Here is a 14,193-nt window from a genome sequence, read left to right as displayed (position 1 = left end):
CGTAAAATTTCTGGCGTAGCGAAGAGTCGCCTCGCTATATGATTGTATACATATTACACCTACATCTATACTAATATGTATTATAAAGCTGAAGAGTTTGTTTGTTTGATTGTTTGTTTGTTTGAACGCGATAATCTCGGGAACTACTGGTCCGATTTGAAAAATTTTTTCGGTGTTAGATAGCTCATTTATCGAGGAAGGCTATATATCATCACGTTACGACCAACGTTAGTGAAGCCATGGGGGTGAAACCGCGCGGAGCAGCTAGTAGTCTATATGCAGTAGTGAGTAACTGCCAGGCGGCAAGTATGAATAATATAGTAAAGAGTAGCTTATACTGTTCCTTATAATTCAATAGCTAAGCAAAAAATGTTGTCAAAATCATTGCAAATGTATAAAACCAAAACAGACAAATAAAAAATGATAGTTGATTTTCTTTTAATACCGCGCTTTCACTTAAAATATGCACTATAATATTTCTTAAGTTTCATGCTCTGCTATAAATTTTACATATTTATTTAGCTGTTCGCATAATTTTCTACACACATAAACCACATAAGGTGTTGTTTAACACATTTAAAATGTAAATAATTAACAGTATTTGATAATTATTCGTTTCTTTTTTTTTACAACCTCAGATAGATGCTCAAATATAGCTTTATTATAAAAAAAGAGTGTGTGTACTTATGTACACGCATTAGAATTTATACTTCTTTGGCGTATGGAAAAAAAATACTAGAATATACAACTTGAACATAGTTACATACCACCTAGAACTAACTTCATGCTGTTAAATTTAGGTGTCGGTGTGCGCGCGCATCGTAAAAATTCACTCTCATCATTTTTCTCCATCGCGCCAAAAGATAACTTCAAAAATGTCTAATAAAAATATCTCATTTTACTCACTTTATAATTAGGCGTAGCTGGCAATTGAGCCATTGTTTCGTTGCTAGTTGCCAGAATGATTAACATATTGAGTATATAGGGGTCCGCCAACACATCCGTGAGAGACAGCAACACCCAGCCCGCGAATATCTCGCGAATTAATACTTTGAACACTCTGCAAATTTATAATGGATGACATTAATTAGTATGAAAGAATTAATACATAAGATATATAGTTTTTTAAATACAAAGGATTTTCTTAGGTCTTTTAAAAATGGCTACGTATCGCTCGCGTAATCTACAAAATATAAAATTAACTTTAAAACAAATTATAACTATAATTTTATTTTTAGTATAGATATAGATAGCATTCAATTACATTATAAATAAAAATTGGTCCAGAGGTGAGCCATTTGTTAAAGGAGACAAGTTCGAATCCGCCTAAAGACTAATTCTTTTAAAAAAAAATCCAAATTAAATCATTGTTAAAATTGTTATATTCAATTTTAGTGCAAGGTTTAAATAAATTGCCTTACCATTTCAAAAAACTGTCTGATTACAGAAATAGGTAATAAAAAATCAATTAAAAAGATTAATTTAATGTAATAAAATTGCATAATTTAACAAATTTTAATCGTGTCTACAATTTATATAAACCACTAGCGGTCCGCCCCGGTTTCACCCGTGGTACGTATTCACATTTTCTCTACATAAGAACCATCCTCGTACTTCAAGGAATATAATAAAAAAAGAATTAAAGAAATCGGTTCAGCTGTTCTAAAGTTATGCGCTTACCAACACATTTTGGGATTCATTTTTATATTATAGATTACATCCTCAATTTACAAAACGCAACACATAACTCAAAAAAAAAAACAACTCACGAATTCTGCGTTTCAGCGCTCCTCAACAAATATGGCAATACGGCCTCAGTCACACAGCGCAGGTATTTTATCTCCGCGTCTCTATTACACGCCGCTACGTGTAGGCAGGGCTTACAGTCTGACGTCACAATGCTGTAGTGACGTAGTGCACATGGTACCAGGCGATCTGTTATTAATTGCGCATAGTTTACCTGAAATATTATAAAATTATTAAAAGTTTCAACTAGACTTCGTTTTGAGAGTGTTTTTGAATCGAAAAATACAGAAAAAAATACCATCATTATTTATTAATATTTTATTCAAGGGATTTTTTTGTATGTTTAGAACTATTAAAAACAAATGTAATGAAACTGGCTTATGCAGAATAAATAAAAAGTAAAAAAAAAAATATTGTCAACTCACAAAATACATACTATATTATTTTAGTCACTTAAAATTTCTTTATTTTTCTTTAAACCACAAAAAACAACAATGTTTTTTACTTAGATTAAGGATTGGTCTCCGCGCGCGCGCTACGAGTAGATACCGCTCCACCTAAAAACAATAGCTCCGTGAGTGCGGCAACTCAGTTCTGTAGTGTGTGTGTAAGGCAATTTGTAAGGACGCTAGTGTGTGTGAAGAATTGTACTGCCAGCTACATAAATTTTACCCCATAAATGGGAAATGGGCTATCTTGGAAAGAAGTTTGAAAAATATTTTTATTTCATTTTGGCCTTGCCGGGAATCGAACCCATGAACATGTGACTCAAATCCACTTGCGATGCCACTATACTATCACAAAGGTTTTTTAAAAGTAAAAAAGCGGTAATTAAAAAAAATAATATATATATGAGTCAGTTAAACAAGGTTAAACAGAAATAAATTATTGTTATTATCATTTTTTTTATAATATGCGTTAGTAATAGTATTGAAAAAAAAAACATTATGAATAAAATAAGTTCAAATTAAAAGTGTGTTTTTGGGATATGCAGTACGGCAACACTAAATGGCGTCGTATTTTCGTAAACAACATTTTCAAAGTACAGGTGAAATATCGAATAATACGATTATTCCTGATGGTACGTGATCCCAGTGTCTTTCTTATTATTTGTTGTATTTTTTTTAAACAGTTTTATGGCACAAACAGGCATTTTACTTCAGGTTTTGTCCAAAATCTTTAGAAACTATCGGTACGCCCTCTCCACACAATGCTTGTGACACGACTGGCTCGGGTACGCCGATTTCGGCGTACTTTTAGTTGCCGCATTTTTCGAGTACGCCGGCGGTATCTAGTCGTAGCGCGCGCGGAGACCAATCCTTAATCTAAGGTTTTTTAGTTTTTTTTTTAAATTATGGTTTTATCTATAAATACTAACCTTTAGAGCTCTCCTCAACAACGACGCAGATGCATATCTCAACTGGTGTCTCAACTCATCCACAAAAAATGGCTGGAGTGTTATTTTTGAATACCACGAGTTTATAAATTGTTCTAAAATTGTATTGTAAAACTGTAAATATACCATGTATCATTAGGATTGTATGAAACCCTTGTATTTAACTATAAAGAATAATGGTATTACCACAAAACAAAATAAACACAGTCTAACTTTAAACCAGGGATTAGATAATTAACACCCAGACACAGAGCAAACATCTACGTTCATCATATAAATATTTGCACCTGGTGGGAATCGAACCCACAATCTCTGGCTTGGAAGGCAGGGCCACTACCAACCAAGCCAACCGGTCAGTCAAATATTTATTCATTAATTAATAATTTATTTTTAATTCTATTTTTTATAATGTAAGTGCCCTTACGCACTAGCGGTTAACCGCGTGGGCGGCTAACCGCACGGTTAGCCGCTTTCCCATTTTAATATGCAACCGCTTATGATTGTACGCACTAATCATAAAAGCGGTTACATATTAAAATGGGAAAGCGGCTAACCACGCGGTTAGCCGCTAGTGCGTAAGGGCACTAAGATTCCAGATTTTTTTTTATTTATTTATTATCAGCAACAATAAGGTTTACAAACATAAGTGTACAGTTATGGCTTAATAAAAACCACTGAGGTTTATAGTGATGTTTTATTTATATAATGACAATTTTGGTTTAACTGTTTAACAATTTTTATAAGTGAAGACTAAATAATGTTTTTTTGTGTTATGATGAATAACTAAAACAAACATAAAAACTCACATCTTCTATGGCTTGATCCAATTGCTTATGTACAAGCAGCCCGCTCCAGGGTTCCGCTGCAAATTCTGGATCATGACGATTGCAGCTGCTCGAACCACATGTGTCGCAGCCCTGGTTGGTTTATAAAATTAAAATTGAATATTAAAAAGAATCCTCCAATAAAATACTGAACTAATTCTTGATAATATGTACAATAGATTCTAAAATATTATACTATTTACTATTTAAGCCCAGACACAAAAATAGCCAAACATTTAGTAACAATACCCTTAATATGTATGCAACATTGAAAGGAAATTGTATCATTTTTATGACTCTTCATGATAACAAAGTGTGCTTAATTTACATTTACAATATAAAATATATTTATGCTTAGGTATTTAGTGGAATTAAGTATTCCATCAAAGAATTTAAGCCAAGTATATTGCAACTAACAATAATGCATCAATCAATGATCATTACTGTTAAAAAGCTTAAGCACTTATTGGATTAATTCAGTGACACAATTTTATTAAGAACTTTGTGCAACGCTGCAGATAATAATACTAAATGTTAACCAAATATACATAATTAGCGTTCAAAGAGCAGCAATTAGTCACGATAATTTACCTATCGCATTTTTTCACGCAAGTTCAAAGTAACAAACAAAGGCGTGGTATAAAGGACAAAAATCTTAAAATCTTACTTTACTTGGTGCTTCATCTTTCTCTGTAGATTCCTTTATAAAATGGCACGTTAATTTTTCTACATATGATTGCAAAATGTTTGTTGTCAACCCATAATAACAAGCCACACATCCGAATCCATAACTTACAAGTATTGTGATCAAGTGAAATCTGAAAAAAAAAGTTATCAACCAGGAATATTCGTAAATATTGCATCATTGAATAAAGGTCCACTAATGTACCTGTAAAAATATAATACAGCTAGGAGAGCAACTAGAATTCCTCCGTAAATAATATAATTCCGATTACTATTTTTTCCTGCTAACTTATTTTGACATCTTTCAGTCATGGCTAGGCGAGCAATGACATTATTATGACATTATGACAACCGATGAACTCGCGTGACTGACATTTATCTTTATTATTGCCATACCTATATTATTTAATATTGAATGCATAAAATATACTTTAGAGAATAAATTACAACGTTTTATTAGGGTTGCAAAATAGATGATGAGAGCAATAGTCTTATAATCCACTTATTTTAATCTCTTATTTGGCAACAATCACGTGAACAATACAGAAGCATATATAAAGTATATTCTACTTTCAAAGACCAGTGCAAACTTAGCACCCCATCTATGGAATTTTGGGTCGAAAATGACCTTGATCGTTAGGTCCCCGTTAGGTCCTTTAAGGTCCCACAATTTTTTCGTTAGGTCCCCTTTAGTTTTTTTTAAATATTTTTTTAAATTTTAGGTATAAAAAAATGCAACTTTAGCACCCCATCCATAGAATTTTGGGTCAAAAATGACCTTAATCGATAGGTCTCCGTTAGGTCCTATAAGGTCCCACAATTTTTTCGTTAGGTCCCCTTTAGTTTTTGTTTAAATATTTTTTTTTTAATTTTAGGTATAAAAAAGTTACACTTTAGCACCCCATCCATAGCAAAATTGGCGAATTTTATCAAAATCGTATTCTTTACCGTTAGGTCCGTAGAGGCCCATCATTGAAATTGTTAAATTATTTATGTTATTAAAATCTATATATTAAATAAAAGAAAGTCGTGTTAGTTACTCCACTTATAACTCAAGAACGGCTGAACCGATTTAGCTGAAAATTGGCAGGGAGGTAGTTTAGAGCCAGGAGAAGGATATAGGATACTAAATATGTACCACGGGCGAAAACGGGCGGACCACTAGTTATAAAATAATTGAAACCTGCGCATGCGCCTTAGAGCATTAAGGCATGCGCACATCATACATAAACAATGCGAAATTTAAATTGGTATCGTTTCATTTATTAAATTTAAATCAATAAATAAATCTTGTGTCTATACTAGTCACGTCTGGTTCGAAAGATGAAACTGGCTTTTTATTTCGAAAATTTATTTGGCAACACTTGACAGTTATCTGTCATTAAAACCTGAGTTGTTGATGTGTCAAAACTTGTCAAAGTGTTTTTTTTTTCTGCGATTTTAGCTTAGGATTTTAGTGATTTCTAAAAAAAAAATTAAAAAAAAATATTTTTGAAAACTGAGTTGAAAACATGAAGAAAACTTTAAACTATGATTAATAAATTTAAAATGAAACAATTTGAAAGAGATGTAGTTTTCAAGGAAAAACAAGAGTGTTTACGAGAAATATCTCAATGCATTGTTAAGTGTGACTTGATATTTTGATGCTTTTCATCTTGATTGCATTGCACATTATTATAAGTTGGTATGATTTGTTTAATATTATTATTATTATTTTGCATGGATGATACCAGTAATCCAGTTAAAAACTATTCAAGCAACAATATAAAATTGAACGATCTGTCCGTTCAAAATGTTTAAAGACACAAAATCAGTATCTCGACGAGATTTATTCTATGACCAAACGGTTATTCAATTATTCATGTTGAAGAGCAGTACAAAAAAAACAAGATGGAATAACTGCAGACATGGAAGAGTTAATGATGTCAGAGATAATGATAGTGATTCTTATTCTTTATTCGCGGCTGAACGCGGCTTTTAGATTTAATATGATTATATTGATTAAACAAAATTTAATTGTATTTTATTATGTTTTTTCTTACTTTCACTAGCTGTTCTTTTTTTATCTGTATCAGATAACTGTACCAGATTACATATATATAATATTATATAGATGAAGATGTTGTTAATCTCTCAAAAAAACAAAGCTCGTAATAATAAATTAAAGTATCAAAACTTTATTTCCAACTATAACCTAAGTTACCATATGATGATTTTTTGAATTTGCCGCCTTTTCATTCGTTAGCCGGACTCTATCACTATCACTACATAGTATAAAACAAAGTCGCTTTCTCTGTCCCTATGTCACTTTGACATTTGTACGCTTAAGAGCGCTTATTCAATTTAACGCAAGTCAAAATCTCCGCGATCTATTACGATAGATCGCGGCTTGCGCTATCCTTTTACTATGAACAGCATAGGTCCACAGGAGAGCGCCGAGCAACATGTCCTCTCGCTGGGAAGGCTCGCTGCCGACTGATTTTAATCGGGTCGCGCGCAGTGTTTTATAGTACTTTAAAAAAAATTGTAGAAAAATAATAGAGGTACCTTAGTTGATTTTTTAAATTTTATCTTATAAGTAATACGTTCTTTTATTGCAATATGTATAAATTATATTCAACTTAGTCAAATATCTTGGTGAAAATAATCATTTTGTCGAGTATAATTTCTAAAAAAATTCACATTGTTCGGATTTTAATTTCGTAAGTTAGGAGTCCAAATTAAAAAAATCTTTTAACTAACTATTTTAATAAGGATTTTTGCAGTTAGTTAAAAAAAATGTGTGTTAGATCTGTCAGCAATTTCAGATATTTTTAGCTTCGAAATTGACACTAAAAGTGAAATCAAGTAATCATCGGCTCAGTTATCTTGATGGTATTCACAAATACTGTATTAATTGAAAAAAACTCTTAACTAACTATATAGACAATAAAATTCCCTAAAATTATTAGTAATTCATATGTTTGTAAGATAAGTGGTTGATGGACAATCTGGTTTGAAAAATCACATATTTGAGCCAAACAGCGCACGGACCGCGTACACGGCCTTAAATCTTTGAAACTACGCAACGGATTTTGATGCGGTTTTTTAAATAGATAGAGTGATTCAAGAGGAAGGTTTATATGTATAATAACATCCATTAAATAGTGGAGAAGTACTCTTATTTTTGAGGTTTCTAATGTGATGTCGTAAAAAATTACATGTTTTCCGCTTACATTGCAAACGCAGGCTGAACCCTACGAGTTTTATCAAAATAATGAACTAAGTATTATGTAAAACCTATTTTCAACCTAGAATTAAAATAACTATTAGTGTATTAAGTAGTGTCAATCTATGGTGTATATATTAATAAATAAGCACTCTCAGAACAATAGATTTATTTAATAAATGAAACGATACCATTTTAAATTTCGCGCTGTTTATGTATGATGTGCGCATGCCTGAATGCTCTAAGGCGCATGCGCAGGTTTTTATTATTTTATAATTTTAATAAAATAAATAATTCAACAATTTCAATGATGAGCCTATACGGACCTAACGGTAAAGAATACGATTTTGATAAAATTTGCCAATTTTGCTATGGATGGGGTGCTAAAGTGTAACTTTTTTAATACCTAAAATTAAAAAAAAAATTATTAAAAAAAAAACTAAAGGGGACCTAACGAAAAAATTGTGGGACCTTAAAGGACCTAACGGGGACCTAACGATCAAGGTCATTTTCGACCCAAAATTCCATAGATGGGGTGCTAAGTTTGCACTGGTCTTTCAAAGACGTAATCAAAGAGTGACGTAATGTTACCATCTTTTTTGTTTTGTACAAGTTATTTCTGAACGAAAAAGAAAATAAAGAAATAACCACAAAAGTCAAAATAAAAAAATCCAATAACCAATTCAAAACAAATCGAAATTACAAATTGTTTACAGATTTATTATTCAGTATTTTCGATAATAGTATAGAAATATAAAATCTATATCGGTATAATTTTCTTTTGTGTAAGTATAAACCGCGTTAATTAAAATCAAGTTGTTTTAGTGTTATATCAATATATGTAATTATTTTTAAAATAAAGTCACTGTGTTATATCCTTATCTATTTGTTTACACAGTTCAGAGTTCATTCAAAGATAGTTTATCATTGAAGAGAAGATATCTTGGCAATAACAATGTTAATTGTTACTTTTTATATTACCTATGTCATCGATCTTAAATAATTATAAACTCATTGCATTAAGTGTAAATCCAAGCAACAAATAGTTCAGTGAGCCGATGATAAACCAATAATATAAATGTATTATTAATTTTTCAGCAATATGACACTACAGAGGTGCATATTCAGATTATCAAAACAGTGTTTAACTCAGCGTTATATTCTACAGTCAAATATTAAATTGTCATATTGTGAGTTAAGGCATAAATACAGTTCTGGTACAAGCAAGAAATTTACAGACCGCCATGAGTGGGTTCTAGTTGACAAAGATATAGGAACTGTTGGTATAAGTAAGTACGCACAGGAATCTCTTGGAGATGTTGTATTTGCTCAACTCCCTGATCCAGGAACTGAGTTGAAGGCAGGAGATGAGTGTGGAGCTCTTGAAAGTGTTAAAGCGGCCAGTGAAATATACTCACCAGTTAGCGGAACTGTAACTGAGAAAAATAAAGACGTTGAAAAGAAACCGGGCCTTATAAACTCATCATGCTATGAAAAAGGATGGCTCTTTAAACTGAAGCTTTCAAAACCAGCCGAACTAAATGATCTGATGAGCGAGGAACAATATGAAACATTTTTGAAAACTGATGTTGAGAAGGAACCCAAAGAATGATATATAAGTTAAGAAAAAAGTTGTGCAATATTGTTTATGTATAGTATAGAAATAAATATTATTTAATGTTTTAAAACTGATTTTTTTCTTGGATTATAGTTAAAAATAAGGAAGCTTAGTTATCAAAAAATTTAAATTATATTGCATACATTTTCATTCAATTCGAATGAATGACCCTTAATATACAATATATGAAATACCCTCATAGGAGGCCCGTGTCCCAACAGTGGGAACGTATATGGGCTGATGATGATGACATTTTCATTAGTTCACAAATATTGTACTTTGGTTATTTACTAGACAAGAGATAAAAAATCAGAAATAATAGTACCTAGGTACTTGAATAATACACATGTCTCCGCAACTCGATGTCAAGCGCTATTTTACGTGAAATCAGTAAATATGTAGCCATTACCTAGGTGTCTAGTGGTTGAAGAATTTTTGAAGTAGTTTTCGTCAAAAATTTTCAAATAAATTTCATATAAAATGCAAATACATTTTATTTTTAATTTTAGTGTTGTAAAGTAGATATAAAATTAAAGAAAAATGATAGTAATACCTACCTTCTGAGATAAAAAATATAATCCAAAATTGAAATTATCTCGCCTAAGTAGCGAGATTAAAAACATTTTTTTAAAATTAAACTCGACTGGCGCCAAAATTACTTCATACTTGCTCTGTAGCCGGCGCGCGCGGCGGCTATCAGCTATTACGTATGTGCAGCTTGAGACAAATTTTAAATCAAATCAATTAAGATATTTTATTTTATGTACGAGTCCTGATTTAGAAAATTTAAATATCTGAATTTACAAGTTAATGATATGAAAAATAGGAATCGTTTTAATAATTTCAGGACGTATATTTTTTTTTAATAGAAACAAAAGCCTTGTCAGTGTCAATCATTGACGTATACTTTTTGACAGTTCTTCTTACGTTCTGAATTTGTGCACTTTTAATGACTTATTGAAAAATAGTGCTTCCAGATTAAAAAGTTTCCAATGTACAGTGGACACAAACAGAATGTTACCTTCGTAAACAAGGCGGATTATATTTCCGTGATAGAGACTAAAGTCAATCGTGTTCAAGGTTTTCGAACTAAATATATCCCAACACAAATGTCAAGTTATTAACATAGAGGAAGGATGTATAGCTGGTTATTAAACAGTGGATTAGGAATTGTGGTGGGTGTGTAGTTTGTGTTTTAGTTCGTAAAATTCGTTGTTTAGTGTAGTTTTGTTTATAAATAGCGCTTAAACTTTAGTGTTAATGTGTTAATGTAAATAGACAACGCCGTTCTTAATATAACGAATATTACGGGGCAATGTTTCCATTCAATAACATAACTTTCTTTTCTAATTGAAATCAAATATTTAGGTACGTGAAGTGTTGTTTTTATTTGTATATTCGAATCTTAATGATAAATGAACATAATGAGGTGTATTATGCCTAATTACTAGTTGATAACGATAACATTCATTAGAAGTAAAATGAGTGCTATGAAAATATGGATGAATTAGTGTTTCGCGTGTGTATCAACAATGTCGTCGCCTTGCCAGAAAGGCGGAATGCGTCTCAGCGAAGCTCTTGATAATATCCAGCTCGCGTATAATCCTATCACGAAGCAGTTGCATTTCGTGAGTCCTAAGGTTGAAAAAGTGGTTGATACGGATGAAGTGGACAAACTGAGTAAGAAGAGTAGTTTCAGTGATGAGGGGAATTTCTCTATATCGACATGTGAGAAAAGTGATAGCAGTGACTCTCCAAAGAGCACCCTGCAATGGGGTGGTAGTGTGAGTGGCCATCAACGAGGGAAAGATGGGGGTTCCTTCTCCAGTACTATATCCAGCCTGTCTGAATGTTCTCTGGGATCTAATGGTTCTAAGGAGGATGAATTCCCTGAGATATCCACTTCGGAACAAGCCAAGTTGAAGAAAAAGGGATTGTCCGGATTTTTTAGCAGGTTAGTTTGAATTTTTGTTTGTAATAATACCTAAATTGATATTCTTGATGATAATCACACCAAGTAAATTGATTTAGGTATTGGTGTTATGTTTTTAGCTGTTTATAATTATTTTTAATTATTTTGTAATGATTTACAATTACTTAATAACTTCATTCATAAGATGTAATGATAAATAGTTTTTAAAAGTATTAATATACAATATATAATAATATGACTTACACCTCATTTGCATATTTCAAAGGTCAATTCAAAGTTTTAATTCAATAAAAAAACAGTTTAGGTGCTTAATATAAAATGAAACATGTGTTGAGCATTTCTTGTTTTATATATAAAATAGTATAATTTAACATTCATATATATACAATTTTATTTGTTTAAAAATAATATTTATCAATATAAATACAAATGTGGTTACAATATTTGCCCTATAATAATAAATGCATTTTCTTTGTAAAAGTAGTAAAATACATACATTACATTGTATAAAAAGTCTAACTTCTGGCAAACTTTTCAACGTCAATGCCAACTAGATTGCAAGACAGTTCAAATAGTTTCTGCTGATGTTTCTCATTTTTAGAGAATCTATTACTGAAGCCTTCTTTACAATTACTTATATATAATCCACCTTTATTCAAAATATCTTTGTTGAAACACGCATAAAGTATTGAGACGGCGCCTTTCTCTGGTGTTTTGAAGAATAACTTTCGAGCCCAGGGTAGTTTTCCGAAGCTTGCATGTTCAAATAGATCTGTGTCCACAATCCCTGGGTGAACAGAGTAGCATCTTATGGGAATGTCTTTGTCAGTGAACATGGAATTCATGTACCTCGCTGTCATGATCTGTAAAAATAATTAGTTTTGAAAACATTCAAATAATAATAATATAACAATTTTAATAGTTAAATTGAGTGTTGTTTTATATATTACCTGTGCCAATTTAGATTGAGCATAAGCAGCTGTGGTATCATAATGTTCTTTCATATTGATGTCATCAAAATATATTTTGCCGGGAAAATGTCCACATGATGATACATTTACAATTCTCGCTGGATCGTCCAATGTACCACCTTGTTTAAGTGCTGGCAATAACAAATGACTCAAATAAAAATGGCTCAAATGATTTACGGCCAATTGTGTTTCAATTCCGTCTTCAGTCAATTTATAGTCGCCAAACATTATCCCAGCATTGTTCACCAACAAGTGTATTGCAGGAAATTCCTTTTTAACGTTCTCAGCGAATTCTTTAACAGACTTCAACGATTGCAGATCGAGTCGGAAGGCGTGTAACTTTTCCCCGTTATCCATTGTCTTTGCGAGTTTTTTCGCAGCGTCCGGATTTCGCACGCCCATTATTACGACCATATTCGCTTTGAGCATTCCCCTGACGACTTCGGTCCCGATGCCTCGGGCGCCTCCCGTAATAACGGCAATTTTGTTGTTTGCGTCTGGCAAAGTTACTTTGTTGTTCCATACGCTGACCCAGTCGTCGATTAGCCCTCCCGCGCCCGCTCCCTGCATGTCGAGCGTGTATCGCAGCTCGCTCAGGATATATTTCATCGGCTTGTGTCTGTTTACGTACCAGTAAACGGCGGCTGCGACGCCGAGAGCCGCGGTGACGATGTACAGAACCATGTTTGAGGTTATGTCCGTGGCTGCGATGCGACGCGGACGCTACCCCGGCTTTCACTGACTCGAAATCCTCAACGCTTTCTCTCGCCTCGCTGTTTGTATGCGTAGTACCGTTAGTCCTGAACATAGAGCGAAATGATAACTGTTTTTTAGAAAAACAAGATACAGTATAAATATACGGTTAAATAGTCGAGCGCCAGCGGAATACTGGTGGCGTGTGTTGATTTTTTGCTGACCATTAATTAATTATTTATTTAATTGAAACAATTGTTTGGGTAACGTACGTGGAAAACCTCAAGGTCTGTTTGACATAAATATGCAGCGCATGCGCACTCGCGTCATGCTTGTTGCCCGGCTGATAAGAGGACGCGGATGACACTATGAAAATATTTTGATTGTTGTTTTAATATTAATTAGATTACTGACAAATTAGGTTTTATTATTTTAATTTAAATCATTTTAACAAGCTTTCCGCCGTCACCGAATAGTCAAAGAAAAATACAGTACCGGGGTTTCCCGTGGGATTTCCGGGATAAAAACTACCACACTTTTCTCGGGTCAAAACCGAAAAAAACAAAATTTGTACAAAATTTTATCCAAATCGGTTTAGTAGTTTTGGATTGAAACAAACAAACTTACATTCATCACTTAAGGCCGTGTACGCGGTCCGTGCGCTGTTTGGCTCAAATATGTGATTTTTCAAACCAGATTGTCCATCAACCACTTATCTTACAAACATATGAATTACTAATAATTTTAGGGAATTTTATTGTCTATATAGTTAGTTAAGAGTTTTTTTCAATTAATACAGTATTTGTGAATACCATCAAGATAACTGAGCCGATGATTACTTGATTTCACTTTTAGTGTCAATTTCGAAGCTAAAAATATCTGAAATTGCTGACAGATCTAACACACATTTTTTTTAACTAACTGCAAAAATCCTTATTAAAATAGTTAGTTAAAAGATTTTTTTAATTTGGACTCCTAACTTACGAAATTAAAATCCGAACAATGTGAATTTTTTTAGAAATTATACTCGACAAAATGATTATTTTCACCAAGATATTTGACTAAGTTGAATATAATTTATACATATTGCAATAAAAGAACGTATTACTTATAAGATAAA

At 32.4% G+C, this 14,193-nt stretch overlaps 4 protein-coding genes across 6 annotated transcripts in view; 2 read left to right on the top strand and 2 right to left on the bottom strand.

Annotated features, from left to right (window-relative positions):
* The window catches only part of LOC123694155 (sorting nexin-14-like), a 28,038-nt gene extending 23,039 nt beyond the window's left edge, over nt 1–4,999 (bottom strand). For both annotated transcript variants that reach the window (XM_045639484.1, XM_045639485.1), the window contains exons 1-6: nt 4,856–4,999; nt 4,634–4,784; nt 3,949–4,059; nt 3,125–3,256; nt 1,770–1,960; nt 907–1,060 (exon numbers count right to left, since the gene is read on the bottom strand). In XM_045639484.1, coding sequence (XP_045495440.1) covers nt 907–1,060; nt 1,770–1,960; nt 3,125–3,256; nt 3,949–4,059; nt 4,634–4,784; nt 4,856–4,962 — 846 coding nt within the window. In that variant the 5' untranslated portion in view covers nt 4,963–4,999. The remainder of the gene's footprint in view (nt 1–906; nt 1,061–1,769; nt 1,961–3,124; nt 3,257–3,948; nt 4,060–4,633; nt 4,785–4,855) is intronic.
* A 3,586-nt stretch (nt 5,000–8,585) lies between these two features.
* Nucleotides 8,586–9,546, top strand: LOC123694343 (glycine cleavage system H protein, mitochondrial-like). Its single transcript, XM_045639753.1, has 2 exons — nt 8,586–8,643; nt 8,957–9,546. Exon 2 carries the CDS (start codon nt 8,961–8,963, stop codon nt 9,468–9,470), a length of 510 nt encoding a protein of 169 aa, XP_045495709.1. The 5' UTR covers nt 8,586–8,643; nt 8,957–8,960; the 3' UTR covers nt 9,471–9,546.
* A 1,198-nt stretch (nt 9,547–10,744) lies between these two features.
* The window catches only part of LOC123694130 (TBC1 domain family member 14-like), a 40,291-nt gene continuing 36,842 nt past the window's right edge, over nt 10,745–14,193 (top strand). The window contains exon 1 of the mRNA XM_045639443.1: nt 10,745–11,430. Within this exon, the coding sequence (XP_045495399.1) occupies nt 11,009–11,430 (422 nt within the window). The 5' untranslated portion in view covers nt 10,745–11,008. The remainder of the gene's footprint in view (nt 11,431–14,193) is intronic.
* Nucleotides 11,833–13,414, bottom strand: LOC123694136 (retinol dehydrogenase 11). Of its 2 annotated transcripts, XM_045639455.1 has the most exons (3): nt 13,346–13,414; nt 12,360–13,180; nt 11,833–12,272 (listed from the first exon to the last, which is right to left on the bottom strand). In XM_045639455.1, the coding sequence occupies exons 2-3, from the start codon at nt 13,062–13,064 to the stop codon at nt 11,925–11,927; spliced, it is 1,053 nt and encodes a 350-aa protein (XP_045495411.1). In that variant the 5' UTR covers nt 13,065–13,180; nt 13,346–13,414; the 3' UTR covers nt 11,833–11,924. The 2 variants fall into 2 exon arrangements, with proteins under 2 accessions (XP_045495411.1, XP_045495410.1); XM_045639454.1 differs by lacking the exon at nt 13,346–13,414 and having other exon boundaries at nt 12,360–13,329.

The sequence above is a fragment of the Colias croceus genome, chromosome 9 (assembly GCF_905220415.1).
Source record: "Colias croceus chromosome 9, ilColCroc2.1".
In the NCBI taxonomy this organism is placed as follows: Eukaryota; Metazoa; Arthropoda; class Insecta; order Lepidoptera; family Pieridae; genus Colias; species Colias croceus.
The sequence above is the reverse complement of the archived record's forward strand: the minus strand, read 5'-3'. Positions and strand labels throughout refer to the sequence as shown.